Raw genomic sequence first — 27,171 nt, 5'->3', positions numbered from 1 at the left:
GTTGGAGAGGATATTACTTAAAGTGCTCTCTGGCTGGCTGACATTCCTGGAACTGCATTCCACTCAGCATGGTCCAAGACTGCAGCCAGAGAGCTGAAATGCAGGGACCCCTTGATAATAAAGTGTCGGTGATGAAGCCCACAACTCTGCCTGAAAGAACAGACATAGAGCTACCTTTTAAGTTTCGTTTTACCCTAGAAGTTATAGTTCTCACTAAGTTCTCACAATTACAAAATTCACATCAATTACTTTATAAAGGCAGAAAAATAAAGGGCCAGGTTTTTTCCGTCTCCTTAAAAAAAAAAAAAGAAAGAACTGAACAACCTTCATATTTGACACATAAAATCAGAAGGGCCAGATGGATCTGGAATGATCATTGATGGTATCAGCTGAGCGGGTTAGTACATCCTCTGAGGAAGGTCACCTTAGCATTCCTAGAAATATTCTTTTTGGAATTCTGAGCTCTTGTTTTTCAGTGATTTAAAACTTGAATGAGCTGAGCAAACGCAAAACACAGGTTTGCAAGTAATGACAATATTCAGAAACCTAACTATTGAATGAATTCTCTGACTCCGTTTCTCTGTTTGCAGGATATATGTGCATCATCGGTATTGCTGTTTGCTACTTTCATGTTTGTTTAATGAAGTGATTTTCTGTAAAATACTAAGAGCAAAATATTATATAGTAAATATGTTGGAGAGTTGCATGATTTTCAATAACTCATTTTTCGCTCTTGGTCTTCACCCAGTGATATATCTAGCCAACAGATGAACCTTCTTCTGATGAAGTCTTTGGATGCCCTGGAAAACTGCTGCTTTGACCCTAGTCTTGAATACAAGTATGTTGATTCCATTCCCTCTCTGATGCTCAGAGAATGGATCTTTCTTTGCTATAAAATGTTTCATTCTATGGTGAAATATTTGTAGGACCCAGTCCTGAATTCCTTTACTCAGAATAATAATTTTAAAAAATCTGTAATTAAAGCTTATTTGTTCTGAAAACCATGTTTCAGAAAATAGACAACTTGGACAATAGACAATTGTTTCCATACAGAGCAACAAATGTCATTTTGTGGCTGTTGTTAAGTTTCCAATACCTTAGATTCTGTCTTGTACTTATCATATGAGACATCTGTCTCGGGATGTGTATGTATGACAACCTTTGTAAAGGTCTGTTGAAAATATTCTTTGAATTTGATTTAACTAAGAGAGGCTTTGACTCATAATTTAGATTTCCTTATGAAATCGTGTCAAAGGCATCAAAATGGAAACAGAGGTTAGACCAGGCGTTCCCACCCTCCTCACTATTAATAGATCTCTTCCCCAAAAGAAACTTTGTGCATTTTAAAGAGTTTCTCTATTAAACTAAATATCTTAAAATTTGTTTTCTCATTCCAGTTATAAAAAACAAAAACAAAAGAGAATAATCAGAAAAGAACCTCAAAAAAAATGGTGTTAAACATACTGGTTTAGTGAGACATTGAATGCTTTGTCTCATCCATGTGGTTTGTGTGGGAAGATAAACACAGTTTTATTATGCCTTATGAAATGCTGCACCAATGAGAACCTGCATTGAACCTTTTAGGACCTTCCTATGTTGGAAGCTTGTGTTTAGATCTTCTGGGGTTGAAGTTAATAGGAAACTCAACAGATTATAAGCATCTATTATACTCTATTATAAACTCCCATCTATTAATTCATTTACTTCATACTATCATGGGTACTGTTCAAATATGAGTTAGATCAGTGTTTACCAAAATTATCAGTGTTTAAACGTCTGGCGTTTAAGAGCTGATAATCTAAAGTGACCTCCATGCCATCTCACCTGTTAGGTTCAGACTTACAAGAGCGTGATGGTGGAAGTACTGAAGGGAATCACATATGTCATCACATGTAAGTGAAGTCAGATCTTCACTTAGTAGGTGGTAGTTATGAGATCTTTCACATACAAGCTAAGGTTGGATAGGAACCCCTGACATGTACCTGCTTTATCACACTTTAAAGTTGAATACTTCGGAGATGAGATGACATGTTAACAGTGTGGTTTTGAGTATGGGCAAAGAAAGAGTTTGGAGGCATAACTGAAGTCTCAAATTTTAGAGAATGATTAATGGAAGCGATAGGATCCTTAACTGTTTTGGGGGCTGATGAAGATTTTTGAGCCTAATTCACATGTTGGTGGTGTTGCCTTTTACAACCAAGGAGTAAGAAAAATTTCTCTCCCTTCCCTTCCCCACTTCCTTCTTTCTCCTGCCTGGCCCCAAAGGTGTTCAACACATCTGTAGCTCAGGGTATTTAAATCTGGGCAGTGGGGGATGTGATTAGCCTGCTGTAAACTTTCAGCTAGTTGGAACAATCAGGAGTGATTCTCATGTATTGTCTCTACTAGTTTATAGGACTGTTGTTTGAGTGTAGGGAGGACCATGGAGCTAACTGAATTAGCCAAAGTAGGGGTATTTATACATCAAAAACCTTAATATGTCTAAGCATATTTAACTTTAAAATTAACTTTTTATAATATAGTAATAAGATTCTTATTTCTTCGTTCTTACCTCCTTTCTTTATTCTTGAAAGTGTTAGTTGCTCAGTCATGTCCAACTCTATGGAACTCCATGGACTGTAGCCCACCAGGCTCTTCTGTCCATGGGATTTCCCCAGGCAAGAATATTGGAGTGGGTTGCCATTTCCTACTCCAGGGGCTTTTCCAGGGATTGAACCCACGTCTCCTGCATTGGCAGGCAGATTCTTTACCACTCATCCGCGTGGGAAGCCCTGATTATACCCTAAATATTAATACTAAAGCAGGAGTCATCATCACTTCGGTTTACAAATAAAGAATGAGTCTCAAATAGGACACTGGTTCAAGGTCACACCCCTCAGTGGCAGATTCAGGAGAAAAACCCAGGTTGTCAGACTTTTCTTTCTCTTGCTTAGCACAGTACTGCTCCATTTCAGTGGAAAGAAAGCAATTTGATACTTGATGGTGTGGTGTTGATTTTAACCCCCCTTTTGTGCAGATATTGCCCACCATTAAAAGCAAAACAGAAATTCTAACTTGACGCAGACCTGAATGCTTGGCTCATGGCACAAAATATTCCCCCATCCAGTGAGGTTACAGGAGTCTGGTCCTCCCTCACCTGAAATACTGGAAGTGTTACCTGGAGGCAGTTAATAGATCTAGGAGCATGCTGCCTCAAGTGATAGAATTCACCCAAAGCAAATCCACCACGCTTCTTGGATTTAATGGACCTGTCCCTGCTGAGAGAACCCAGCATCTGGTGTTTGGGGTCCTATCGCTTACATTTTGCTGCCATCTAGTGGTATTTATTGGCCATTGCCATCCTCCCAGCCCTAACAAGTCATGTTATTATCCATCTATGACCTGAGCGTTGGTTAATTACTATTGAGCTTTTACAAATATAATAACATTTGAATAGCGCTTTGTAAAGGGCAAAGCGCTATACAAATGTTAACTGATATTAGAACTAATTATTAGATGGCCTACTACTTAATCTGCAGAATAACCTACAATAAACTAGGGAATTGAAGATTCATCTCTGGTTAATTTTAGAAAAATATATCATGTCTCAGTTGATACAGCAACATACATGTCAGAATTGCATAGATCTTAAGACTCAGACTTTCTTTTTGCCAGTGATATTTTAATATGCTTGGATAAGAGATTCAAATAAGTAATGACATAATGGGGCATACCATTTTAAAACTCAAATTATCTTCATCATTTGTTAGTATTCTTATAAGGAATTTATGTTAGCAAGTCTAAAACCCCAAATTTGTATCTAACATGATTTATTTCATCTGTTTAAGACACCATCTACACAACTCCTTTTGGTTTTCAATAGACAGAAAGATGTGAGAGCTACCTCTGCCCAAGTTAATCTCAGTTTAGAGCTGGTAGAGCAGTGAAGTTAGAATGAGGCAAATGTGTAGAAATGCTAAACTAACCACACGCCAGGCTTCCCTGTCCGTCACCAACTCCCAAAGCTTGCTCAAACTCATGTCCATTGAATCGGTGATGCCATCCAAGCATCTCATCCTCAGTTGTCTCCTTCTCCTGTCTTTAATCTTTCCCAGCCATCAAGGGTCTTTTCCAGGGAGTCAGTTCTTCGTATCAGGTGGCCAAAGTATTGGAGTTTCAGCTTCAGCATCAGTCCTTTTAATGAATATTCAGGACTGATTTCCTTTAGGATGGACTGGTTAGATCTCCTTGCAGTCCAAGGGACTCTCAAGAGTTTTCTCCAACACCACAGTTCAAAGGCATCAGTTCTTTGACACTCAGCTTTCTTTATAGTCCAACTCTCACATCCATACATGACTACTGGAAAAACCATAGCCTTGACTGGACGGACCTTTGTCGGCACCTTGGAGGACTTTTGTTGGCACCTAGGAGAACTAAACACCTAAGAGAATCTTTAAGACTTAGGACAAAAGGTACATTAAAATATAGAAGATTCGGAAATCAGAAGGAAACGTCAGGAATGAAGCTTTAGGACTTCCTTCTTGGTGTATGCTGGAGCAAATCAGAGCAGATGGAAACAGTTCAGAAGGTCAATAGATGCGTCCACTCTAACATATTTATATTGGAACCTCTATATAGTCAGCTAAAAATCATACCAATGGATGATAACCTTGCCCAAAAATAATTCTGCTGTGATAATTTTTAGATAAACGTGAACTAAAAACTGGGATGTCTTTCTCTCGACCTTTGTGCCCGTGGCAAAAGAGGAGGGGGATAGAGATTTTTGTGTGCCCAGAAAAGTAAGGCTTAGATACCTGCCTATTATTTGAAAAGGATGAACCCCAGTAGTTAAGGGAGCTTTGAGAAGAATCTTTTTCCCTCATGAACCTGACACCTCTTTCCTAAATTAGTCTGGCAAAAAAATAGAAACCAGGTTTTCTTGATTGAATCTTTGGATGCTATATTCGGTGAACTTTGCCTCCACTCATAAATTTTGCCTCCAACTGAACATGAGAATCGAATCTGGGGGGGTTGGGGGAGGAGGAAGGATATTTTTCCTTGATAGATGTTCTCTCAGCTTTAGTTTCTCTTGAAACCCTGCATGTGGTCAGTTCTAGAGCATTCAGTAAACGTTGGTTGAATGCCTGTCCCTGTCAAGCAGGGTGCTAGGTGCCACAAATATTGAGGGAAAAGAACAGAAAAGGTACCCACCCTCATGGAGGGTGGTGAAGAATGTCGACACTAATTAAATCAACTCCCAGATAATCTTCATCAGAATGTATCCTTATAATTGTCTGAAGTGAATTAGTACAGGGTATTAGCAAAAGTAGCAGTTACATAGTCAAACAAGGAGAAAAAGTTAAATTTTAAAGTATTAATCACATTTGTCTAACTATATCTTTGGTTTAATTTCAGGTTTTTATATTCATCAATATAGAAAGATAGCCAAAAAACTTTCCTATAGAGTATAAATGAAAACAAAGGCTTTAAATCCATTCTAATCAACAGCAACCTTTCCTCTTTCAGAAATGTGATTTGTCTCTAAAGCACATAATGTTCAGATGTTAGATGTTGATTTCACTGGTTAAAATATGCATTATGCTAGTTGAGCTTGCTGTTAAGTTCATGTAAGCCAAAACAGCAGTCCTGCCTGACTTGGAGTGTTGCTGAAGTAACTGCTTGATACAAGATTTTCTAATGCCAGATTTTTGTGCAATAGAGCCTGGGAAAACACACCTGAGACATGTTGCCTTCTCGTAGGCATTCCATCCTGGCATCACGCAGGGTGCCGAGAGGGGCTGGGTTTGGACTGGGAAGACTAAGAAATCTCATCTTCTGTCCATGCTCTTCTGGAAACTCTCTGCTTGACCTTGAGCAAATCCTGTAGGCTCTCCATCCTTCTGGGCATCTCTTATCAGAGGTGGGAGCCCCGTTGTCACAGATGTTTGAGAAACGTGTGAGGGTCTTGATGCCAGCCAAAGATGCTAAGAGTAAAATGATATAACATATAACATACGGGCACTGAAATATGTTCTTGGAGAGACACCCTGGAATGTCTTCTTAAGCAGCAGGTATCAGGAAGTGAGGCAAGCCAAACCAGAGTAAGGATGATTTCTGAAAAAGTCAGCATTTCCTCAACTTGAAAAACAACAGTGATGATAGGAGAACTTTTTCAAAAGAGTAAAAAATTACCCTCGAGCCGCATTATCTTATCATACTGACTAGAGGTTTTCTGGGAGAACAATTCTTTTCTTTAAATGGATGTGTATTCTTTCAGGGGAATGGGGACACAAAGCCCAGGATTCCAATTGAACTGTCACATGGGGTAACTTTTGACAAGCCTGTCATTTGTCCATTTTCTCTCCTGACCCAGTGGTACTTGGAGGGATCAGAGGGGAGAAGAGGATTAATGTCATTGTGCGCAGACAAATACACAGTTTCTTTGAGACAGAAATTCCACTTGTTGAAGTTGACTAGGAAACATGAAGCTCTGAGCAGCACCCCGTAACCATGCCTTGCATTTGTCCCCACCCTGTTGTTAGTCAGATGTCCTCAGATCGTATCCTGAAGTTTAGGCTTTTCTCTCCTTATGCAGTTAATCAGAGCACTCTCAGCCTAGGTGGGGAGAGGACTGCAGCGTTTCCTCATTTTTATACCTCCTTCTCAGAGTTTGTCAAACTGTTTCATTTTTTAAAAAATTCATTTTATCTCTTTTTAAAAATTGTTTATTTATTTATCTTGGGGGCTGCTCTCTAGTTGGGATATACAGGCGTCTCACCAAGAAGGCTTCTCTTGTTGCAGAGCAGAAGCTCTAGGATTCAGGGGTTCAGTAGTTGTAGCATGCAGGCTCACTTGTTCCAAGGCATGTGGAATCCTCCTGAACTACGACTCAAACCCGTGTCCCCTACTTTGGCAGGCGGATTCCTACCCACTGCCCCACCAGGGAGGAACCTGTCAAACTACTTCATGTATTTATTTGATGTATTTATCTATTTTCTCCATTGGGGACACAACAGTAGCATGGGCCATAGACACCTGTCTGGATGGTGGGTATCCTGGGGAAGGAAATAGCAACCTGCTCCAGTATTCTTATCTGGAGAATCCCCATGCTCAGAGGAGCCTATAGGTGGGCTATAGTCCATGGGGTCTCAAAGAGTCGGACACGACTGAGTGACTAAACAACAACAGTCCTTGTGGGGGGCTTATAGGGTGCACGTGTATACCAGTCTGCAGTTAACATCCAGCCAGCTCACCTTGGGTTGTAGAGCACTGTTGACTCCCGTGATAAGTGAAGAGCGAGGGCATGGATCTCTTGTAGTTTTCACTCCTCATCTTTTTTGGCACCCAAGCACGGGCTGTATACTGGGAGTTGGACTCGTCCTGTCCCTCATGAGTCACAGCGGCCAGACGGAGTCCCGAGTTCATGTGGCAGCCTCGCTTCGGAAGCTCTCCGCATACCTGGATGACAGCGGGAGCCAGAGCAGAACCTTCCAGGAGGTAGGGGACCAAGGTTCCACTTCCCTTCCCTCTGCTGGCTTTTGTCTTCCTCTTGCTGCTTATTTTCTACTTCCCCGTGTTGGTGACTCTGAAACTAAGGAGAAAATCTGAATGGCAAACAACCTATATATTCGATCATAAGGATTTCAAATAGGGCAGCTGTTTAAATCAACTTAGACTTACATGTGGCATATAAGATAAGAGCCCTGAATGAATACAGAACCCTAACTCAGCATCACTAGAAGGCAGTTTCTAAGAAAACTGCGATTTCTGGAGGAAGGTTAAATGGAGATTTTTAGAATTAGGATCAAGCCAAATATAACTTTAAGAAATGGCCAGGGATAAGCTTAAGAAGTTACAGATCCAAAAGGCATTTGATTTCTTTTTCTTTTTTTTTCTTGTCAGCCAGCATGAAAAATTATTGAGGAAATTCCCTTTGCCACACTTAATGAAAAGATTTTTCTGTGATGGCGCCAAAAATATGCAGAATCGGGATCCTGGGCCCCCGTCTATGCATTGACCATGTCCACCAGGTCGTCTGAGGCCCGTGTGTCTGTGAGCCCAGGTGAAGCCTCGTCGCCAGGCTCTTCTCTCTGGGAGGTGCCTGGGCCGACCTCTTGGCCTGGCCAGATTCTCCCTCTCATTAGAGCAGATCCTATTTCTCCCAGCCTGCCCACAAGCTATTGATGAGCACATAATGGCTGCTGTGTTTCCCGGCTCGGCTCCTCTGCTTTCAGCAATAGGCCTTATTGAATCGGTGGATTTCTTTGGTGCACAGAGGCTTGAAGTTTTGTTCTAAGACATGCACTGCATTTCCATGTTTAAAGCGGTGCAGAGCATGATTGGAAACTACGTATTTTTTTAAGCCGAAGGAGAAAATTTCATAAGCGAGGAACGATGCGATTAATAAAGGAAAACAAGGATTTTATAAATTGAAGCATCTGTCTGTCCTGATGTTTTGATTTAGAAGGCCTCGAGCAAGCAGTTTTGGTTTTTCCTCTCCTCTAATTTTTGTTATCCAGTTTCTACCTTAGAAACTATCTTTCTTTTTTTCATGCTGTGTCAACCAGTGTGAGGAGTTGAACGTTTCTACTTTGTCTTAACAGCATCTTTGTGAGGGAGGGATTCATCATGAAAACGCCAGCACAGGGAGGGATGCGTCACCTTGATCTGGGAAAATGGAAGCTCAAATTGATGGAGTGACTTGCTTAAAGTTACTTAGCCAATCAGTGGTCAATTTTAGATATACACTTAAATATTCTGTTTCTACTCCCAGCATTTTTTAAAAGATTATAATATGTTCGCTTATTTATTCATTTGTATATTAAAATCATACCAGTGCCCTGAAGTAAATAGTATTATCTGTATTTTACACAATTATCTGACTCTGAAACCTGCCTTCCTCGTTTATCATGCTCTACTGCTTCTACCAGGGAATCTTAATGTAGCAGCGTTTTACTTCTTTGAATTTCCTCTCTTGTTTGACCTTGGATCAGAGTCCATGGCCGTTCGCAGTATCCATGGGTGATGAAACTCTGCTTCTACTGTTGAAGGAACTTTTCGATTTAGTCTAAAGACCCAGGTTTGAATCTCGCTTCTGTCACTTGCTAGCTATGTGTAGTTGAGCCTCAAAATTTTATCCAGAAAGTAATAACCCCTGTCTCATAATATTGTTATGAAATATAAAAGTTGGGGTTTCCCTGGTGGCTCAGCAGTAAAGAACCCACCTTGCCAGTGCAGGAGACGCAAGTTCGATTTCTGAGTTGGAAAGATCCCCTGGAGAACGGAATAGCAACCCACTCTAGTGTTCCTGCCTGGGAAATTTCATGAACAGAGAAGTCTGCTGGGCTACAGTCCATGGAATTGCAAAGAGTCAGACACAGCTGAGTGGCTAAACAACAGCAGCAACAATAATATAACAACAGCAACAAATAAGTTAGGTGGCAGAACAGTGCCCAGTCCATAGTGGACATGCTCGAATACAATCCTTATCCTAGGAGTAAGTTTGAGAAAGTATTCGTGTCAACTAAGCCGTGTTCTTTCATTTCCCCTCATGGAGACCTGTGTTTCTGCTGTCTTTTCTTCTCAGGTCCTTGCCTATACCCTCAGCTGTGTATGTACATCTGCGTTCAGTGCCGGCATCATTGAGGCAGTGGAGGCTGAGGAGATCATGAACAAGCTTCGACTGTTAGTGGACAACAGCCAGCAGGTGGAATTTCTGGTTATTTCTCTGTGGGTTTCAGGCCACTTTGATGTCCTAGTTCTGATTTACTCTGGATTTGACTTTAATGAAGTATTTTTTTGTGCCCAGAAATGAGAAGCGTCTAATTCTTATCCACGGCTTTAGCCACTATCTACAGACATCTTTTTCTCTCTTTATCCTCTATAGACACTTTTTCCTTTTTTGGTATGAGTATGAAAGTCTTTTTGCTCTCTCCAATTATTGCTCTGTATAAAATCTTAAAGCACATGGCTAGGGAATAGAAGAGTTATGTAAGGCTAGAGATAAAAATTCATAAAGATAAAAATACATAGAATAATCAAGTAAAACCTCCACGAATTCAAGGCAGACAATCTCTGCTCATGACTAAATATATAGGAAAATTTAGATTAGTGCAATGTAAATGAAATACCCTTAAAATGTTCCCTCTGAAATATCAGTCAGCTTTCAAAAAGAAGAAAATTGTGACATAGTCTATGACGTGGATAACCTGGAGGGCATTATGTTGAGTGAAACAGGCCCATAGCAAAAAGACAAGCACTGCATGTTTCTGCTGATGTGAAGTACTCAGAGCAATCAGAAGTGTACAGATAGAAAGTAGAATGGTGGTTGCCAGAGGCTGAGGCAGGAGCGATAGGGAATTAAAGTTTAATGGGTATAGAACTTCAGTTTTGCAAAATGAGAAAGGTTCTAAAGATGACTGGGAGTGACGGTCACGCAGCTTTGTGAATGTACTTCATACCATTAACTGTTCACTTAAAATGGTTAAGATGGTAAATTTTATGTTACGCATATTTTGCCATAATTTTTTAAAGTTGGAGGGGGAACAATGCTACTTCTGATTATGCATGCTCTTGAATTTCCCTGTTTGTACTTTGTTTCCTTGGTTGTTTGTTTTTCAGATTTCTCCAAAGTCTTAATATTGGCCATTGTGGGTTATTACAGGATTCAGGCCAGGTGTTAAGCCTATGTTGTATTTTACTGTTATTATTTTATGGTTATAGGCCTATTGGCTTACATTCAGAATAGATTTTGCCTTGTAAATCAACTATACTTCAATACAAAAGTAATGTAAAAATCAGAAAAAAAAGCATAGATCTTGCAAACACCAAAATGTAGAATTTTCATATGCTGTACTCATTGCAGGACTTTTCTCCTCTTGTTTGGAGATTGACTAGGCTTGGGTGATTCACCTTGATATTTTCACTCAAACTGCCTTCTTAGAATTTGGATTGTGTTTGACCCAAGTCAATCACTAGTGCAGTGTTCTTTTCCTGAAATATACCACTCACTGAAACTGAATTCCTTACAATTAGGCTGCAATTTCTATTGCAAACTGGTCTAGATTTTTTAAATCTCTGATGTACAGATGGCAACAGAACATGTCTGTAGGAAAGGAGCCCCTCAAAGTGCTTGTTTTGCTGTACGTGAACATTCTTGATCTGTGCCAGTCTTCTTTTCTCTCACTTCTTTTTAAAATTTATTTCTAACAGACTTCAGGTTTTGCCCTGGCGTTAGGAAACATAATTCACGGCTTGTCTGTGTGTGGACATGGAAAAGCTGAAGACTTGGGCAACAGATTGCTTCCGGCCTGGATCAAAACTGTCCTAACAGAGGTAGAAGGCACCTCCTGCATGTTATTTTATATTTTTATAAAGGAAAAAGAGCCACTTTATTGGACCATTTATAGGCGCTGCCATAAAAGCTTAACCATAAAATAGGCAGTATCAAATGAAAGAGACAATGTACTTTTAATGCCTTATGAATGATACATCCTGTTAACCACTGTAGTTTTTTTTTTTTTTTTAACTGGCTATTTTGTTAGTGTTTTAATTTTATAACAGCCCTGTGGTTTTGAAAACTAAAAAGTAGCAGGAAGCCACCTGGGATCTAACAACTTTAACTTGTTTATTTTATTCAAGTCTGCTGCCTTCCTCAGTTCAGTGATGTAGGTTGTGTTGACCCTACAAATTTTGTACCCTTTTGACCATTTGTTTCTCTGTGATATAATTCTTATCAAATTCAAACCCAAGGATTGTTCCCCCCTTGACATTTTCTGATGCTTTGTTTTCAGGGCGCTCCCACAATGCTTTGCTTGGCAGCTCTTCACGGCATGGTGGCCTTGGTAGGCTCTGAAGGGGATGTAATGCAGGTAAAAAAAAAAAATGGGGGCGACACCTAAATGTGTGCATAGTCACAGCAGGGAGAGAATACCCAATATCTCAGCATGCTAAGGAAGACCGATATATGCTCATGGTCATGGTTACACTGGGCTCTCTGGTATCTTTATATATGCTCTTGGCCAAGAATTCTTTTTGTAGAAATGTGCTCCTTGTTTTATTTGGGTTATAGGAGTTAAACCTAGTCAACTTATATACTTTCTACAAAGTTCTCTGCCTGAGGAAAGCAAATGGATTCTAAGAAATTTCAAAAATTTGAAATAGGAAACTCCACTTTGCATCTGTAATGTTTAAATATGTATCTATGTAATTATGCTTTCTATAAACTTTAAAAGTTTCTAAAAACTTTAAAAGCTTTTCTACTGTAGACTTGAAAGAGAGTGAATGTGTTAGTCTCTCAGTAACGTCTGACTCTTTGTGACCCCAAGAACTATAGTCCTCCAGGCTCCTCTGTCCATGGAATTCTCTAGGCAAGAGTACTGGAGTGGGTTGCTATTCCCTTCTCCAGGGGATCTTCCCGACCCAGGCACTGAACTCGAGTGTCCTGCATTGCAGGCAGATTCTTTACCTTCTGAACCACCAGGGAAGCCCATATGTATGTATAAATTTACAAGTAATTCTAAGGCATTCCTTTGTTCATACAGTAAAAGTTTATTAAGTGACTGCTACTTGCCACACTGAACTGGCCCTCAGTTCAGTTCAGTCGCTCAGTCGTGTCCGACTCTTTGCGACCCCATGAATCGCAGCACGCCAGGCCTCCCTGTTCATCACCATCTCCCAGAGTTCACTCAGACTCACGTCCATCAAGTCCGTGATGCCATCCAGCCATCTCATCCTCGGTCATCCCCTTCTCCTCCTGCCCCCAATCCCTCCCAGCATCAGAGTTTTTTCCATTGACTCAACTCTTCTCATGAGGTGGCCAAAGTACTGGAGTTTCAGCTTTAGCATCATTCCTTCCAAAGAAATCCCAGGGCTGATCTCCTTCAGAATGGACTGGTTGGATCTCCTTGCAGTCCAAGTGACTCTCAAGAGTCTTCTCCAACACCACAGTTCAAAAGCATCAATTCTTCGGCGCTCAGCCTTCTTCACAGTCCAACTCTCAAATCCATACGTGACCACAGGAAAAACCATAGCCTTGACTAGACGGACCTTAGTCGGCAAAGTAATGTCTCTGCTTTTGAATATGCTGTCTAGGTTGGTCATAACTTTTCTTCCAAGGAGTAAGCGTCTTTTAATTTCATGGCTGCAGTCACCATCTGCAGTGATTCTGGAGCCCAAAAAAATAAAGTCAGCCACTGTTTCCACTGTTTCCCCATCTATTTCCCATGAAGTGATGGGACGATGCCATGATCTTCGTTTTCTGAATGTTGAGCTGACCCTAGGATATCAGTAATTTAATAAAACATGGATCTTGCCCTCAAGGAGCTCACGGTTTTTGTTTTTGAAATATAAAGACATAAGTTATTCCATTGGAGAAGGCAATGGCACCCCACTCCAGTACTCTTGCCTAGAAAATCCCAGGGATGGGGGAGCCTGGTGGGCTGCCGTCTATGGGGTCTCACAGAGTCGGACACGGCTGAAGTGACTTAGAAGAAGAAGAAGAAGAAGTTATTCCATAGCTTAGATGTTGACAACTCATACGGTGGGAGTATCATTATCTACTTTTTTGAATGGTTATTTCTCCTTTTTCTTTCAGCTGAAGTCAGAAGCCATCCAGTCCTCTCAGTCTCAAGGCAGACTTAATGAAGTCATTAGAACTTTAACTCAGGTGAGAAGAATTTCAGATCCTTAAGTGGAATTTCAAATCCTTTCAAATCCTTGTTCCCCTTTGCTGTCTTTTTCTCTCTCATGATACAAACTGTCTTACATAGAAAACGGGGAAATCTCTGGTTATTCATGGTGAGTTCCAGGGGCAGTGGAAAACTGCTTAGGGCCCTGTATTTGCTGACCAACATGCACCACCTCTGGAAAAAAAGAAAGCGGGAATTATTGAGTTAACTTAAGTTGCTTTGGTTTCTCTTAAAAATTAAAACCTGACCCTGCAAAGAATGTCAGGCCCTCTGGACAAGGAAAAATAGAAAGCAGTCAAAGGGTAGGGCAGATAGCTAAGCTGAATGCTCAAGAGGCACTAATTCAGGTGTCACTAAAAGTATTTGGGTGAATAATTGTCAGAGTTATTCTTGGCTAAAGAATAAAAATGTCCATCTGCTTAGAAATGATTTTATATTTTCATATTTTTGTTTAAAACATCATGACATTCATTGAATGGAAGAAGCTAAAAAAATATCACTGAGGCTCCTCTCAGCCTGAAGCAGCTGCTACTCACACGTGGTCATATTTCTTTATAACCATTCTTATTTTCTCTGCATAGTTGCATTCTTACCACATGTAGAACTTTGTGTCCTAGTCTTTCACCTGGCATACTTGTTTGTCTTTTTTTGTGTGTATAAAATATAGCTGGTTATAATACTCACCACATGAAGAAGTTATAGTCATTCATGCCTTTGAAAGCAAACAAATCCTGGAACAGAAGAAACTGTCTTTTGCATGTATGAATGTAAATATTCTCAAAAAATTCCTGAAACTTAAATTGCTATAACTTGGGTAAAAAAATGTATAAATGAAAAATATTATTTAAAAGATCATATTATGAATGGTAAAATAGTAATAGAGCACTGTTTAAAGAAGGGAACCAAATAATATCTCCTTCTACTTTTACACCTGTTATAGTCCTAAGCAACTATCATTTTGGATTTTCTTTTCCCGTTTTTTGGAAACTCCTTTAGACCAGTCTGACTCAGTGAAATCTGAGACAATCACTGATCCCTTCTGTCGTGACTGATAGATTCATTCATTCTTTCATTCAGCAGCACTTATTGATCACCTCTATGTCCCACATTTAGTGTACTACACAGAGGAGAGTACATCTTGTCATAGAACTCATTTACCAGCCAAGCTACCACCTCATAAAAGATTAACGACCTTCTGTGTGTGGCCTTTTGTTGAGTGGAATTTGTATCTTGCCCATGGTTGAACTGTTGACATTTCATTCATAGGTCATCAGTGTGTCTGGGGTGATTGGTCTTCAGTCAAATGCCATCTGGCTTCTAGGACATCTTCATCTGTCCACTCTGTCCTCAAATCAAAGTAGAACCTCGGGTAAGATTGGAGTCGTAGACCCCGGGAGCTGGAAGGTGGGGTGCTGGCGTGGGGCCATCTCCTTTGTTGAGAGCGTTCATTTTCGCAGCCACCCTCGGGGCTGCATGTTACTGTCCCTCTTTTACGTCAGAGGAAGATGGACCATGGAGAAGTCTCCTGACTTGCCCAGGGTTACGCAGCAGTTAAGTGGGAAATATACGGTTTGATATCAGATCTGTCAGCCACCAAAGCCTGTGCTCTTTTCACTCTCCCTCTCTTCCTTCCTTAGAGATCAGTTTAGATGTTGGGTCTAACACCGTATTCTACAAAGAACCTAAGATTCAGAAAGGTCGCATGACATAGGTACAAGCTTAGTGAGAAATCCAGGAACTAGGAATCAGATCCCTGAAACCTGGAACAGAGTTCTTTTTACTTGCTTAGATGTAATCTAGTTTGCCTAACATTCATATTTCATTAAAAGACTCTTCATATGGCTGGAGTTCTTCTGGCCCCTGCATTGAGAAAAGACTTGAGGTAAGTACTTTTAAAGATGCGCATCTCCTTGGCCTTGGAATTAAAATCCTAGGTCTTAATGCAACAAGATTTTTTTCCATTTCTATTGCTTTTTAATAAAAGCAATAAAAATTTTTGCAGTTCCCACGTGCTTTATTTATGTATGTACTTGGAGATTTTCTGGGGAAGACATCGGTGTAATACACTGGGACCTATATCTGCTCCTTGCTCTTTATAGAATTTTGACCACTGGCTTCCTTGGACTCAGGCCAGGGAGGTTTAGGTACCAAAGATTCCTCATTAAAACCTAGTTTCACATATCCCCTGACAGGAAGTCTACCGACAGCATTACCAGAAACATGGGCCACTGTTTCCCTGTAATTACTATTTCCCTGCCTTCAGTCACTCCTTGGCTATAGAAATAGGGCATGGTTCCACAGCATTCCCCACATAATGAGCTTTATACATTTAAAAGCTGTCATACTGTGAAGTGAAGTGAAGGTTGCTCAGTTGTGTCCAACTCTTTGCAACCACATGGACTGTAGACTGCCAGGCTCCCCTGTCCATGGAATTCTCCCTTCTGTCCATGGAATTCTTCAGGCAAGAATTCTGGAGTGGGCAAGAATACTGCTGTTCCCTTCTCCAGGGGATCTTCCTAACCCAGGGATTGAACACAGGTCTCCCACATTGCAAGCAGATTCTTTACCAGGGAAGCCCAAGGATACTGGAGAGGGTAGCCTATCCCTTCTCCAGGGGATCTTCCTGGCCCAGGAATCGAACCAGGGTCTCCTGCATTGTAGGCAGATTCTTTACCAACTGAGATACCAGAGAAGCTGTCATATTGAAACTGGAAGAAGAAAATAAAAACACTGTCATATTGGAAACCCTTGGTAATGCTAGTCCTGAAAGACAGTGGTCTCTCAGTGTCCTGGTAAAAATAGCATGTTTATGTCAGGCTTTTGCTTTTTTACATAGGCTTGTCATTGTTATGCTATGGGCTACATAGTCTGGCCCACATATATTCAAGGTCAGTTGTAGTGAATCATCTTACACTCAGGTTCTTGGGAGCAAAATGACTGTGTGTCTGGAAAAGTACAACTGCTCATTTCTGATGGAATTTTCCAGTGGAGCCATCTATCCCAGTAAAAACCATCTCATGAAACAATATGGGGAACCAGGAGGAAAAGAATCTAGGAGACTCCCAGGACTCAATTAGCATAAATGTCACTGCTTTGCTATTTCAGGTCAGCAGGCACATCTGGTTTTTTGTATGTGTTGGTCACATAGAGATCCCTGTTTCATGAAATAAGAGTGGCTAGCATTAATACTAATGGACGTATTTCCATGGTTCATGTATCTGACTCAGGATGCCCTTGATAGCCCATAGAATGGTAGTCTCAGCTTAGAAGTCCAGCTTAGGACTCCTTGCTGACACAGAGGAGGTCATTGGATTGGAGTTCATTGATATGTCAAAGTGGAAAAGGGTGTTGCGTGTGTTTTTTTTTTAAACACTTCAGTACAATTTTCGCCTTCTATGGTTTTTTCCAGCCCCTCCCAGATCTACCACCATTTTAGATTTGCTTGCATAGTCTCAGTGATTACTTCAAGGCCAGCCACTTAATCTAATAGAATTAGTTGCAACCGCAGAGTACTGTTCTGAGGTTAATGGCATAAACATCTCCGCTTTGTCTCCAGGTTGATATGGCAGCATGAGAGCATTATCTTTCCTTCATTAGTCCTGCCAAGTTCATGGTTAATTTGATCATTTTCTGTCTCCACAGTGCCTACTGACTACAGCTATTTGCCTGAAAGCAGTTTTATTAGAGCAGCCATTGGCTTCTTCGTTACAGGAGGAAAAAAAGGCAAGTGAGCACATTTCTTGAACTCTTTCTTTCTACCTGTTAAGTTTGTATGCCCTAAGCTTGCTTCCGTAGATTAAACAGTACAAATCTGAAAGGGTGAATCATTCCCCCTGCCAGATCATCTTTGCAGTAGAGCTGACTAGGAGACCAACTACAAAATAAGTGATACACAAACATACATACTGTGTATCCTCCTGAAATTACCAGTCTAATAGCTAATCTTCCTTTTGGCCATTTCAAAAGTATAAGTGCACATTACTTTTATTGTCAGTTTCAAGCGAGTGTGACCTAAAAAGAGAAAACGCATGTTTGTATTACAGGACCTGACTTGGAGCTAGGTCTTCTTGAACTTTGTGTGATCACTCTATGTTGTTGGAATCACTGGCTCTGGTTCTTAATTTTAGCTTGTGTTCTTTTTCTTTGCAATAATGCCTTTGTGATTCTTTGTTGCTGCCACCAACAACCAATAGAGATTTAGTGCTTTTGTTTTTAACTGGAGCCACAATAATCCCACATAAATTTTTAAATAAATGCGCGTTAATGCTACACATCTATAAATTTATGCTTTGAGGAAAAAATGGATCCAAACTGAGTGTGTTGTGGCTCAGGAACCAGTTTTATGTAATGTCCTTTCATTGATGTTTCGCTAGTTTCATTCTTCGTTGGGCTGATTGTGTCAGTCTGGGCAAAACCAATGCCTGTATTACAACAAATTCATCTAGATTTTAGGGGAAAAATCTTTAAACAAATTAAAATGCAGACCTCTGGAGGAAGAAAATTTGATTAATGGAGGTCATGGAGGAATAAAATCTTACCATTGGAAGGGACGTTAGAGGTCATGTTTGTTGTCTAAGTTTCTACTGGGTACAGTAATCCCTGGAGCTTCCAAGTTATAAACTACTTTCATAGCTTGGACATAAATTCCCTTAGTTTCTGGAGTTCCAGAAATTGTGCTGTTATCCTAGAGCTGTGAGGATGCTAACTTGCTTTTCATATCTTCAGTAAAAGTTGGTATAATGTTACAGCATTGTCACACAAGATATGTGTATATATGACCATGTCATTTATCACACATAATATGGAGTTGTTTATATATTGCCATAAAGTAAGTCTTTTTAAAGTAGATATTGTAGCAGAGATGTCTCCATTAATAGGAAACTGAATTCTTACTAAAGGGACATCTAAAATTCCCATGGCGAGAATAATTCTAGGAACATATATTTTTGCTCTAGTTTTTTGTTGGCTTGTTTTTGTTAGTTTGCTCACTGATATTTTATAAACTTTTAAAATGATGCTAATGTGAGATTTTTCCATGATATATTTCTTATTAGATCTTATTAGATTCTTAAACCAAATGAAACACCACAGACTCCTTTTCTAGTGACTAAAGTGTCCTTTTGCTCCCTAGATTCATATTTCTTAGCAGAAGTGAATTTTCTCTGAATCTTGTGGAAAATTCTTGATAAAATGTAACATTTTTTTGATTGGTCTGTCATGATACAATAGGAAATATTCTGTTCCAGAACTGAAAAACATCAGGTGAAATTGACATCAGAAATGTTATGTAAAATCTTGCTATTAAAGCTATTTGAAGACAAGTAAATGAAGTATTTAAAAAATGCCTTATTACGAATCAGATTTTTGGCATTTTCAGGTTGTGGGAGAGGGCTGCCTTTTTGTCAGGTTTCCTGACTAGATTCCAAGGAAAATCTATTCAGCCTTACACATTACTAATGATGACCCCAGAGGAGTGGGGGCCGTGGGAGGCTGACCTCCGCCTCGGAAGCCCATTTACAAAGACAAAACCAGACCCTGCTCTATGGGTCTAAATGGGATGGCCAAATGCGGAGGTGTGCATGCAAACGAGTGTTTTCTTCTTCAATATGCCCGGCTCATTTGAATTTTAATAACTCCCTTCTGAAGCAGCTTTTGAGTTTAACTGTCTGGATGTCACTCATCAGAGCCCAGTGGGGCTGCTGATAGGAAGGATGACAACTTTGGTGAACTCTTTTGAGGAAGAAATGGCTTGAAAGAATAAAAATCATGCTTGGCATAGGCAAAAGGGAGAAAACTTTCGGGATAGCATGGCTCCGTTGCCTCTGTGTGCCATTTAATAACTTACGAGAGGAAGAACCGTGTTACACGTTATCCTTGATCCACACGTATGCCGGGATGAGATTGGATGAAATGATCTCTATTTTAACCAATCAGATCTGAGGCAGTGAGTATATTAGTCTGCGTTCTCGTGTCTAGGACTTTTCGCATTTTAGATGCCCACTCTAATACTCATACGATAGAACATACCAGATATTCATAGTATCCATTCCTTCACACAGGCCTACATTTTTAAAACCATGCCAAATAGATAAAATTCCTTCCATTTTTGAAAGACTTCAGTTGATAGTTTTGAATATAACTGGTTTTTTGCTATACTCTATAACATTTTCTTTTCTTCCCTAATAGTCCCACCTCCTGGAAGATGTAATATTCCTTAACCTTTGTCATCATCATAATCTATTCCTATGGATATTTATTGACTGCGCTGGGCTTAAAATTTGCTTATAATCTAATTCCTCCTATTCTGGAATTATTTTTTTCTTCTTAAGGCCCTCTAAGTTTTGGCTCTTATTTTTCCTTCTTTTCTGTTCATTTATTCTTTCTCCTGATTTCTGATATTTGTTTTTTCTCAACCTCAGAGTATATTCAGATTTCAAGATTTTTCCTAATTTTAAAATAAAACAGTTAAACTGTCTTAAAAGTACTTACTGAAAGTCATCATTTATTTTTGGTGATAATATTATATATTGGAGAAGGCAATGGCACCCCACTCCAGTACTCTTGCCTGGAAAATCCCATGGACGGAGGAGCCTGGTAGGCTGCAGTCCATGGGGTCACTAAGAGTCGGACACGACTGAGGGACTTCACTTTGACTTTTCACTTTCATGCATTGGAGAAGGAAATGGCAACCCACTCCACTGTTCTTGCCTGGAGAATCCCAGGAACAGGGGAGCCTGGTGGGCTACCATCTATGGGCTCACACAGAGTCGGACACGACTGAAGCGACTTAGCAGCAATGTTTTATATTTCTACCTAATAATTAAGGGGGACTTCCCTGGTGGTCCAATGGCTAAGACTCCGTGCTCGTGTCTCAGCTGGTAAAGAATCCGCCTGCAATGAGAGAGACCTGTGTTCAATCCCTGGGTTGGGAAGATCCCCTGGAGAAGGGAAAGGCTACTCACTCCAATATTCTGGCCTAGAGAATTCCACAGACTGTATAGTTCATGGGGTCACAAAGAGTTGGACCTGACTGAGCGACTTCACTTTCACTAATAATTTAGGGTTATTTTCTTACCAATCCTCTTGCTAGGGAATATGACTTTCCAAGATTTTTCTACTAGGCTTTAAAGTTTACAGTAAAAAGTATTAATTTAAGGAAAACATATTTAGATCCTTAAAATTAAGTCATTATGAATGGCATTTCCTTCTTGATATGGATTCATTGGTCAGTGATTTGAGTGTATAAGAGTTGGACTTGTACATAAACTATAAGTAGGTAGATTGTCGACTGATCAGTTTTGGATTACTAGCATGAGATATAATTGTTGATGAGTCTAACCAAAAGGACAGAATTAGTGAACTCTGAGTATGGAATAAATGATACAAGAAAGCTATCCTGTTTTTCTGTTGAAATTATAAAGTTGGTTACCAAAGTATATTATTATTAAATAGGTTAGTTTAGTAATAGCTTACCAATACAATTCTTTTTACGAAGTTATTAGAAATGAGCACATGTGTATAACGGGCTTCCCAGGTGGCACTAGTGGTAAAGAATCTGCCTGCCAACTTAGGAGATTCTAGTTCAATCCCTGAGTTGGGAAGATCCCCTGGAGGAGGAAATGGCAACCCATCTTGAATTCTCACTTTGTCCATGGACAAAGGAGCCTGGCAGGCTACAGTCCATAGGATCGTGAAGAGTCAGACACAACTGAGCAAAGCAACCTGTATATAACATGAAGTTCAAAAACAGTATGAAGAAAAAGAAAGAATTCCCTGTAATCTCACCACCTAGAGATAGCCTCAATAGATATTCCAGTGTGTGTCCTCTAGCTGTGTGTGTGTTCGATTAAATTGCATTATAAAATGTATATTATTTTATTGTCTTTTAAAATATATAACAAGTTTCCATGTAAATGGACATGATCACCACTAATCTCCTACATAAGGAGGGTTGGGAAAGTATAAAGAGCATTCTTGCATCGCTCTCTAGACTAGTGTTAATAGAGTGTGTTGGGAGAGTATTTAATTTCTATTTTTTGTTGTTGTAAACATCATAAAAATATTTGAAAGAGTAAACAATTATCCCATGGCTTTCAGCATATGTTAGTTGCTCAGTTGTGTCTGACTCTTTGAGACTCCATGGACTGTAGCCTGCCAGGCTCCTCTGTCCATAGAATTTTCCAGGCAAGAATACTGAAGTGGGTTGCCATTCCCTTCTCCAAGATAACTTCTTGACCCAGGGATTGAACCCAGGTCTCCTGCATTGCAGGCAGATTCTTTACCATCTGAGCCACCAGGGAAGCCCTTTCTAACAGCTATTATCATTTTAAGATTTTACCTTTTAATCTGTTCCTTTTATGTACATACAATGTTTACATATTTCCCAGTATACATATGCTTTGTATTCTTTAATATTATATTGTAAACATTTCCCTATTTTCCATATACCTCCATAACTATCATTTTTAAATGACTGACTGTAGAATGTTCTACCAAGTTGATGAATCATAATTAACCCATTTCCTTATTGGTCATCTAAAATGTTTCCATAATAGAGAATATCTTTGTGAATGTACCATTCCTTAGGATAAATTCTCATCAATTTATAGTTAGACTCTGAGGATGTGATGACTATAAGGATGGCATGGCCTCATTGCTCTTCAGAAGGATTGTATCAGGTTTCAGTACCTCAGCCCTGTATAAATATCATAGCAGCTTGTCATAGAGGTTAAAAGCTTGGGAGCCAGACTGCCTGGGTTCATAGCCCACTTATATGGCTTCTCAGCTGTGTCACTTCAGGCAAGCTGCTTAAGTCTGTAAGGCTCAATTGCTTCTGTAAAGTGAAAAAAATAATTGAATCTTCTTCCTAGAGTTTTTGTAAGGATTATGAGTTTATGAGTCATTTTATATAACAGTGCTTAGAACACAAAGAATAACCCCTTTCTAGTTATCATATTACAAAGCAAACCTTCATTTAAATAAACAAATGACTATAATAAAAGCCAGGCAGGTATAAAATGATGCCTTAAGGCTAATTTGCATTCATTGTCAGAAGGAATGAACATTTTTGTATGTATTTACTGTTTGAGATGTGGTTTCTTTTTTTAATTAAATGTTAGACTTTCTTTTGGGGGCTCCGCAGATGGCTTAGCGGTAAAGAGTGTGCCTGCCAATGCAGGAGACAACAGTAAATGCAGATTCAATCCCTGGGTCGCGAAGATCCCCTACAGCAGGAAATAGCAATCCACTCCAGTATTCTTGCCAGGATAATCCCATGGACAGGGAAGGCTGGCGGGCTACAGACCCTGGGGTTGCAAAGAGTCAAACCCGACTGAGCACACACACACAGGGAAGTACATAACCCGACAAGCTATAAGTAAGAAAAAGAAAATTCCATTATCCTGTTTACATTTTTTTGTAGACTTTCTCATGTAAGGAAAAGCTGCCTGCCCGTCTTTCTGTGCTTCCTTCTTGTCTGTCTTCTTCTTTCTTTCTGTCTGTCTGTCTTTCGATAGGGACCACTAAACTCCTCCTGTATTTAATTATTATTCATTATTTTAAGTTGTCCTCAAATTGTCCCAGATTAGATAAGAGCCTCTGCCTCTTGCATCCTTCTGAGATAACCTCATCATTCTTTGAGTACATCCTTTTGTTTATGGCACACAAAGATGTTCTAGGTTCATCTTATTTTATCCTCAGACTTGTAGCAGCCTAAGAACTCACTAAACTGTCTTTTAGTGGAGAATGATAATTAGAAGTCAAGACCTGAGTACAAATTACTACATTGCTACTGAGTTCATCAGTGCTCCTAGGCCCTCTCAGTGGACACTTAGAAACTTGGTTCTCTCTCTTCTTCCCTCCCCTCCCTTCTCTTTCTCTCTCACATATGTCTGTATTTTCGTGTCTAGCTACGTGTGTTGAAAACCATGAGTTTACACCAGTATCTCCAAACCAGTATCACAGATTTCCTTCTGCATTTTCCTCTTCTTATTTGTAACCTCCTCTAGAGTTGTAAGAAACCCAGCTCCTGTTATTCTCAATATATTTGCCAGAGTCCTGCTAAACCTGCCTTTCTCTCTCTTGGGCCCTGATTTCCACTGGGCAGCCACCCTGCTTGGCAGCCTTCCTGGTGCTCACGGGCTCAGGGATGTTTTTGTTTCTGGCAACACCAGATGACGTAGTTGGTCCTAAGACAGAACATCCTACCAACTCCTGTATCTGACTGAACCATCAGAATCACCAGCTATTGTCAACAGCTATCTTGATTAGCAATGCAGACAGAGGATGAGATGGTTGGATGGCATCACCCGATTTAATGGACATGAGTTTGAGCAAATTCCGGGAGTTGGTGATGGACAGGGAGGCCTGGCATGCTGCAGTCCATGGGGTCACAAAGAGTCAGACATGACTGAGCGACTGAACTGAACTGAACTGATCTTGATTATATAGTGGTTCCTGGCAAGGGGCTTAGCGTCTGCAAAAATATGCCTGCTGTCTTCATACTGTCTATCTGTGTTTCCTAAGGCCTTTTCTAGAAAAATCCTGCTCATCCTTTCCATCTTGTTTTAAACATCCTTTCCTCAGTGGAAGGCGAGGGAGGATTCCCAGATGTTCCCAGATAGGTATAGATTTGCTGTGTGATCCATTCCTTTCTGTTTTTTGTAGTAGTTTACGTATGTGTAATTATCTGCTTAATTATTCTTGATTCTTTGTTTAAAGTCCATCTTTCCCATTAGACTGTAATTTCCTCAAGGGCAGGAAGAGCTTCTGTGTTTAATCCTAAATGCTTAGTATAGAGTACTTGGCATATTAACAGTTTTCAGATCTCTGTTGTTCTGCTTTAATCATGTGTACACACACACACACACATATTTCTTCTAAACAGTGCTAAAGATGGAGAAGGTAAAGATATAGCCACACTATATAAGTGACATCATGCTGGTGATGGAGCATAGACACACCAGCAACTGTTAGCCTACTTGTTACCAGACGTTTCCTATAAGGGTTACGCATGTACATTATAGCACTGAGATCGGATCCTCTGTGTAGCCAAAGTATGTGTGATAATGGGTTCTGTTGTAATGCATTATGTTCGGATATGCCATTTATATCAGGGTTCTTTGAAGCTGTCAACTGGGTGCGGGATTTAAAGCAACTTTGTACCCAGATTTTAAAACATCTGGATCCTTTTAACAAATACTGTTGGGCCTTTTGAGTTCCAAATCCATTGTCTATGAAGCATTCCGGTATTTCTTTTTATCTGAGGCACTTGTGTGAAAGACGGAGCTCTGTAATAAGGGAACTGATCATTCCCATACCCTAGGTATGGATTCTTGTGTCTGATGCGGATGATCTCTGGGGAGAGAACCATGTGACTCTGTTCTCCCGTTTTAGGGCCACCTCTCTCTCCATACCTCCCCCCACATGCTTAGAACTACCAGGTGTTTTCTCCATTCCTAACATGTACTATAATTTCTTTCATTCCAGTTAGTGTCAGAATTAGTTACCTGTAAATATAGTGAAAAATTCTGTGTGATTCAAGCTCTGTTGGTCCATACTAATTCTCTGCTTTTTTGCAAAGTGGAAGATGTATTGCATGATAGCACTTACTGGATATCCTGTGCTCTGTTTGACAAGTTCTACTCATTTCTGACACTCGCTTGTATATTGTTTGGTTTGTTTGTTAGTCGCTCAGTCTGACTGAGTTGCTCAGTTAGTCAGGTCTGACTCTGCCATCCCATGGCCTGTGACCCACCAGGCTCCTCTATCCATGGAATTCTCCAGGCAAGAATACAGGAGTGGGTTGCCCTTTCCTTCTCCAGGAGATCTTTCCGACCCAGAGGTTGAACCCACGTCTCCCACATTGCAGGCAGATTCTTTACCATCTGAGCCACTGAAAGGTTGTTACTGAACCACGAAAGACACCGGGATTCTTGGCCTCCAGAGGAGAAGAATTCAATTCGGGGCCAGAGACGAGGCTTGATCGCTCAGAGCTTTTGTGTAATAAAGTTTTATTAAAGTGTCAAGTATAGATATCTTCCCTTGGAGATCAGTCGGTAAAGAATGTGCCTGCAATACAGGAGACTTGGGTTCAATTCCTGGGTTGGGAAGATCCCCTGGAGAAGGGAATGGCAACCCACTCCAGTATTCTTACCTGGAGAATCCCTGTGGACAGAGGAGCCTGGCAGGCTACAGTCCATGGGGTCGCAAGAGTCAGACACCACTTAGCAACTAAACTACCACCAAAGTATAAAAGAGATAGAGAAAGCTTCTGACATAGACATCAGAAGGGGGCAGAAAGTGCCCCCCTGCTAGTCTTTAGATGGATCTTATATAGCTACTAGCAAGCTGTTAATTATAGAAAGGAGATTTCTCAAAACTGAGAGTGGCACCAGGCCCCTCAGCCACAAAGTGCATTTTGAGATAACACTGGTACCAGGTGAGTCATCCCAGGCCATAAAATGATTAGATTAGGAGAACAATGTGTGAGTAAAACATACAGGTTTGTCAAATAGGTTCAGAGTCTTAGGTGGAACCAACTTGAAAGAGTCTAGGGTAAATACATAGTTCATTAACATAGCTTAAGACAAACATTTCCATAAGAAAAACACATTGGTTAGCTCAACGTTTGAGAAAAGTTCAGGTGGAGCCAGGTGTCATCATGGCAACAAAGAATTTTAAGATATACCTCCTTTTAAATTTGTATCAGTTCAGTCGCTCAGTCGTGTCCGACTCTTTGCGACCCCATGAATCGCAGCACGCCAGGCCTCCCTGTCCATCACCAACTCCCACAGTTTACTCAAACTCATGTCCATCGAGTCGGTGATGCCATCCAGCCATCTCATCCTCTGTCATCCCCTTCTCCTCCTGCCCCCAATCCCTCCCAGTATCAGGGTCTTTTCCAATGAGTCAGCTCTTCACATCAGGTGGCCAAAGTATTGGAGTTTCAGCTTCAGAATCGGTCCTTCCAGAGAACACCCAACACTGATCTCCTTTAGAATGGACTGGTTGGATCTCCTTGCAGTCCAAGGGACTCTCAAGAGTCTTCTCCAACACCACAGGTCAAAAGCATCAATTCTTCAGCGCTCAGCTTTCTTCACAGTCCAACTCTCACATCCATACATGACCACTAGAAAAACCATGGCCTTGACTATATGGACCTTTGTTGGCAAAGTAATGTCTCTGCTTTTTAATATGCTGTCTAGGTTGGTCATAACTTCCTTCTAAGGAGTAAGAGTCTTTTAATTTCATGGCTGCAGTCACCATTTGCAGTGATTTTGGAGCCCAAAAAAATAAAGTCTGACACTGTTTCCACTGTTTTCCCATCTATTTCCCATGAAGTGATGGGACCAGATGCCATGATCTTTGTTTTCTGAATGTTGAGCTTTGAGCCAACTTTTTCACTCTCTTCTTTCACTTTTATCAAGAGGCTTTTTAGTTCCTCTTCACTTTCTGCCATAAGGGTGGTGTCATCTGCATATCTGAGGTTATTGATATTTCTCCC

The 27,171-nt window shown here is 40.3% G+C and overlaps 1 protein-coding gene across 3 annotated transcripts in view; it reads left to right on the top strand.

Annotated features, from left to right (window-relative positions):
* Nucleotides 1-27,171, top strand: part of FOCAD (focadhesin) — a 273,360-nt gene that overhangs the window by 220,910 nt on the left and 25,279 nt on the right. For all 3 annotated transcript variants that reach the window (XM_068973925.1, XM_068973926.1, XM_068973924.1), the window contains 8 exons: nucleotides 749-838; nucleotides 7,329-7,476; nucleotides 9,566-9,685; nucleotides 11,191-11,313; nucleotides 11,772-11,849; nucleotides 13,574-13,645; nucleotides 14,934-15,036; nucleotides 17,310-17,390. In XM_068973925.1, coding sequence (XP_068830026.1) covers nucleotides 749-838; nucleotides 7,329-7,476; nucleotides 9,566-9,685; nucleotides 11,191-11,313; nucleotides 11,772-11,849; nucleotides 13,574-13,645; nucleotides 14,934-15,036; nucleotides 17,310-17,390 — 815 coding nt within the window. The remainder of the gene's footprint in view (nucleotides 1-748; nucleotides 839-7,328; nucleotides 7,477-9,565; nucleotides 9,686-11,190; nucleotides 11,314-11,771; nucleotides 11,850-13,573; nucleotides 13,646-14,933; nucleotides 15,037-17,309; nucleotides 17,391-27,171) is intronic.

Source organism: Capricornis sumatraensis, chromosome 6, assembly GCF_032405125.1.
Source record: "Capricornis sumatraensis isolate serow.1 chromosome 6, serow.2, whole genome shotgun sequence".
Taxonomy (NCBI): domain Eukaryota; kingdom Metazoa; phylum Chordata; class Mammalia; order Artiodactyla; family Bovidae; genus Capricornis; species Capricornis sumatraensis.
The sequence above is the reverse complement of the archived record's forward strand: the minus strand, read 5'-3'. Positions and strand labels throughout refer to the sequence as shown.